The 4,697-nt window shown below is 33.6% G+C and overlaps 2 protein-coding genes across 2 annotated transcripts; both read right to left on the reverse strand.

The window, feature by feature from the left end:
* Window positions 1–637: 637 nt before the first annotated feature.
* On the reverse strand, window positions 638–1,396 carry LOC107828328 (ethylene-responsive transcription factor 13). Its single transcript, XM_016655610.2, has one exon. The coding sequence runs from the start codon at window positions 1,348–1,350 to the stop codon at window positions 790–792; it is 561 nt and encodes a 186-aa protein (XP_016511096.1). The 5' UTR covers window positions 1,351–1,396; the 3' UTR covers window positions 638–789.
* Window positions 1,397–3,229: 1,833 nt separating this feature from the next.
* On the reverse strand, window positions 3,230–4,084 carry LOC107828329 (ethylene-responsive transcription factor 13-like). The gene has a single exon (XM_016655611.2). The coding sequence runs from the start codon at window positions 4,015–4,017 to the stop codon at window positions 3,403–3,405; it is 615 nt and encodes a 204-aa protein (XP_016511097.1). The 5' UTR covers window positions 4,018–4,084; the 3' UTR covers window positions 3,230–3,402.
* Between the last annotated feature and the right edge of the window lie 613 nt (window positions 4,085–4,697).

Below are 4,697 nucleotides of genomic sequence, written 5' to 3' on the forward strand. Positions count from 1 at the left end.
AAAGTATTTATTGAATGTTTTGGTTGTTGTTGTGTTGTTGTTATTGTTGTTGTTGTTATTAGGTGTATTGGTATGCTGGCAGGTGGTGTAGCTGCCAAAACAGGCATTTTATGCCAAAATTAAACCCAAAAAAATCGACTAAAGTTGGTCGGTTTTTAATAATAATAAAAAAAAATTATTCCAAAATACCGACCAAAGTTGGTCGGTTAATGAACATTGAATTCCCAGAATTCAACATTACCGACCAACTTTGGTCGGTATTTTGCCTGCATTGTTGAGGTTACCGACCATAGTTGGTCGGTAATGTTTAATTTTAATTATTTTAAAAATATATATATTTTCAATTACCGACCAAAGTTGGTCGGTTTTTTAAAATTTTAATAATTAATAAAAAAATATAATTTAGTTAAACCGACCAACTTTGGTCGGTAAAATTAAATTAATAAAATATGTTTCCGACCAAAGTTGGTCGGTAAGTACTTAAACTTGTCAGATGGTCGTTTTAAGTTACCGACCAAAGTTGGTCGGTAATTTCCGACCAACTTTGGTCGGTAAGCCATTCTGACCATCAAAACATCGTCCACACCCTAGTAGTGAGATTGTAATATATTAAATTGGATAAAACAGTAGAATAGCTCATCATTGAAAACGGATCATTTTACAATCTCTAGCAAAAGGTAGTACGACTTAAACTACTTTATGTATTTCTCATTACAAGTAAAACTTACTCCTCTCAGCAAGAAAAAGAAATTTACTCCCAAATAAAATATACAAGCAAACAGAACCTAGTTACACAAATAGTTTTCTTGGTGTTCCGTTTTCAGATGACGACTCCGGCGAGTGTGAGCGACGTCTAGGGTTCACTCTAGCCGGCTCCGGCATGCCTGAGCCGACTAAGTGTGGAAAATTGAGCCGTGCTTTCGAGCCACGAATTTTGAAAGCGGCTTGATCATAAGCCAATGCTGCATCCTCCGGTGTCTCATATGTTCCTAACCATAACCTTGCATTTTTCTTATTCGGATCCCTTATCTCCGCCGCGAACTTTCCCCAAGGCCGCCGCCTTACACCTCTGTAACGCTTCCAATCTTGTGGCGCGTTTGCCACACTCGCCGCAACAGTCTCCGTATTATTAGTCTCTTCAAATTCATGAAACTTTTCAGTGGCTACTAAAGTAGGGTTTATCAATGGTGTCAATTCCCCATAGTAAAAGTTGTTTTCTGTAGAAGGAGAGTTGCTAAAAGTTGAACTTGGGCTATTCGAATCCATAGCTGAAAAGATATCTGGAATATTAGAATCATTCAGAAGATGATGTTGTATAGATTCAAGGAGGGAAAGATCAGCTGAATTCATATTTTCTCTTCTTTTTTGTTTTCCTTTTGGTGGAGTTTAGGGTTTTCGAACGTACAATATTTATATATGCCTGACAGATGGGAAATAAGAAAGGAATTCTTTCTAAATAAAGTTTTTTGGAAGTGCCAGCGAAGGTTAAAGTTTTTTGGAAATGCCCGCGAAGGTTCCATTTGAAGCACCTGCATGGCATGGTTATTTTTGTTTGAATATATATTTTCCTACAACAATATTAAATTTATATGTTTATTTGACAATTAATTTGTTTTTGTTTTTTTGGTCAGGAGTGGTCGATGTAGTAATTTATTTATTTATTTCTGGGGCAAAAACCCACGTTTCACGTTTATTTCTTTTGGGTATTATAATCTAGCTCGATCTCGAAGGAAGCTTCTCTTCTATATCTCAAAAGTTGTACGGAAGTTAGCAAATGCAATGCAAGTTTTGTAAAGTTCTCGAGAATATAATTTGAGTAGCATTTCTCTTTAGAAAAGTCGATTGATATCTTATTTCAAGAGATTGAAAAGAGATAGCTAGAAATGTACAAGGATTTTGAATTTATTAACATTTCGGAAGAATTACATAGAATATTAGAAAAACAAAACCCACGTTAAGTTCTACATTTAGTTCTTTTTTGCTTTAATATCAAAGGTTGTGTGAATTTTGCAAATGCAAGTTAAAGGTTCGCTAGAACTCTATCTTTTAAATTTTTTTAAAAACAACTCATCTTATTTCAAGTGATTTTTGATTGAAAAAGAAAATTGTAGATTATATTGACTTTGAAATATTATTTTTTTTTAAAGAAAAAGCATAGATTCTTAGAAAAAATCTATCTCATCTCTTGCTGTGTAACCTGACTGGAGACAGTAAATTCAGTTTCACAAACATGTTCACTCGTAGTAGTAATATAGGAAGGATATTGTGGTTCATAACAATAATTCCCAAATAAATAATCTTTTTCATAACAATAATTCCCAAATAAATAATCTTTTCGATCCACAGATTTAACAAGACAATAGAAAAGATCGAATTGAACAATAAACCCGAAAATTGGTATAAACAGTTTGCTTACATTGAATTGTCAAGATTGTTTTCCCCAATGACTAAATGAAGAAATTAAATGTTTTTCCTTATATGGAACTCAGGTTTTCCTTAAAACTATGTCAAATCTTACGTCATATTACTTTTAAGCAAATATTAGACATTGTTGTCAATTGTTAATACTCGAAACTATAGTCACATAGTTACCATATACATATCATCAATGGCATGTTGTACAGTTAACACATGTCATCCATGTCCCAACCAAATACTAAAAGTTGATCTAGCTAGAAATTAATGAATTCCCAGTTATAAACCATTTTTTACATAAAATAATTTCTAAGAAAAACATTTCATCTCAAATCGAAAGACACCCTTAATTCCAAATAAAAGTTGATAGTTTTGAGGTAAAACACGTTACTAATGCCATTTATTTCACCTACTCTACATTTCACTGTAAAAAATATTCAGACTAATAAATTTCACAATAAAACTGAACAACGAAAGACTAGGTACTTTCTGGTTCTCGAGTTAAATTTGAATGTAATGTATGTGCTCTATTTTGTATTAGAAATCATACATATACTCCGAAACAGCTAACTATTACTCCTACGAGTTTAGAAGACACTTAGACGTACCTTCATAAACTCGTGTCTGATTCCCGCTTTACCCTAGATTTTCGGACACGAATCTAGATTAATCAGGACCAAAGCGGATATTGGACGTAAGGTGGAAAAATAAAAAAATAAAAAAATAAAAAATAAATTATAAATTGGTGTTTGATCTATATATTATCAGAATTTAAATCTAATAAAAGTTAAAAGTGATATATAACACAATGCTATATCAGATTTTTCGTAGCTTATTTAAAATCAAAATTGAAATAGTAAATAAAGAGTTTGTAACTCAATTCTGAAATGGGCGCCATATCCTAATTCCGCCCTTTTATATAGAACAAAGAAGCAACTTAAACTAACAATATTTCCCTCTACGACTACTACAAGTTTAGCCTCTAATTCAATTTTCAGCCAATTTTCTCTTCTTTAGAGGTATATTTTCAACAAATGACGACGAAAAAATAGATGATGAAATCTCCGGCGATAGGCAACGCCGTCTCGGAGCCACTCTAACCGGCTCGGATATGTTCGAGCCGATTAAGTGAGGGAAGTTGAGCCGAGCCTTAGAGCCACGGATCTTATATGCGGCTTGGTCATAAGCCAATGCTGCATCTTCGGGTGTCTCGTAAGTTCCCAGCCAAAGCCGGGCGCCTTTCCTATCCGGGTTTCTTATCTCCGCCGCAAATTTACCCCACGGCCTCCGCCTAACACCCCTGTACCGGTTCCAATCCTGAGGTGCGTGCACACCACGCGCCACCACATGCTCCTCCTTGTGCTCCAACTTATTGACTGGTTCCCACGAGCTATTGATACTAGTTAACATATCGCCCCAGCTAATTTCTGCTGTTGGAGAGCTACCAAAACTCGAGTTCGGGCTATTAATATTTTCTGCATTACTAAAACATTGATCGAACGTGGAAAATATTTGTGAAAAATCAGTATCATTTAGAAGATGGAATTTGATGTTTTCAAGGACGGAGAGATCAGAATCTGAGATGGTTGTTTGTTCGTACATTTTTTTGTTTTTTGAGTTTTAAGGAATTTTTTGTTTTGCTACAATGAAGAACTTTAGAGCTTAGTACTGTGAATGAATGATAAGGTTTTGCATTTGCACTTTATATAGAGCAACCAGATTGTCCACTATTTTAATTATGTAGATAAAATAATATTTGTTTAATCAAACACATGGTCTTTTCCTTTAATTATAAGGAGTGTAACTTATAGGAATTTCTTGGAAGCTACGAGCCCATCACTTAGAGTAGTTATTTTGAACATGTGTAAGAGGTGCTCCATTATTTTTTTCGAGTAATAAATTTTTTATTCTTCCTTTTATGATTGATTATATTTTACTCTTGGAATGGGCAACGAAGCATCGTTTGTTTAGTCTAAAAGAGTATAAATTACGAGCACCTATACACATTTGTTAGGAAATATTTCTTGTTTAAGATTATTAAATTCTAACAACTTTCAGAAACTAAATTAGCTAAAACCAAAAAAAATTCAGTTGGTATTATAATGCTTTTCCGATTCACAGTTGCTTAGAAAATGAATTCTTTTTCTCCAAACGATTGACATTTTTTTATTTAGTGGGATAACCAATAACCATGCATGTTCAATATGGTAACTTATTTAAGTAAGACTTGAAGATTTTGATTCGAAACAAATTATAGAAGTATTCTTATTCTTAGGGAAAAG

The sequence above is a fragment of the Nicotiana tabacum genome, chromosome 19, assembly GCF_000715075.1.
Source record: "Nicotiana tabacum cultivar K326 chromosome 19, ASM71507v2, whole genome shotgun sequence".
NCBI classification, from domain to species: Eukaryota; Viridiplantae; Streptophyta; class Magnoliopsida; order Solanales; family Solanaceae; genus Nicotiana; species Nicotiana tabacum.

Coding starts and splice junctions, on each gene's coding strand:
- LOC107828328 (XM_016655610.2), bottom strand. CDS start 1,350: ATGAATTCAGCTGATCTTTCCCTCCTTGAATCTATACAACATCATCTT.
- LOC107828329 (XM_016655611.2), bottom strand. CDS start 4,017: ATGTACGAACAAACAACCATCTCAGATTCTGATCTCTCCGTCCTTGAA.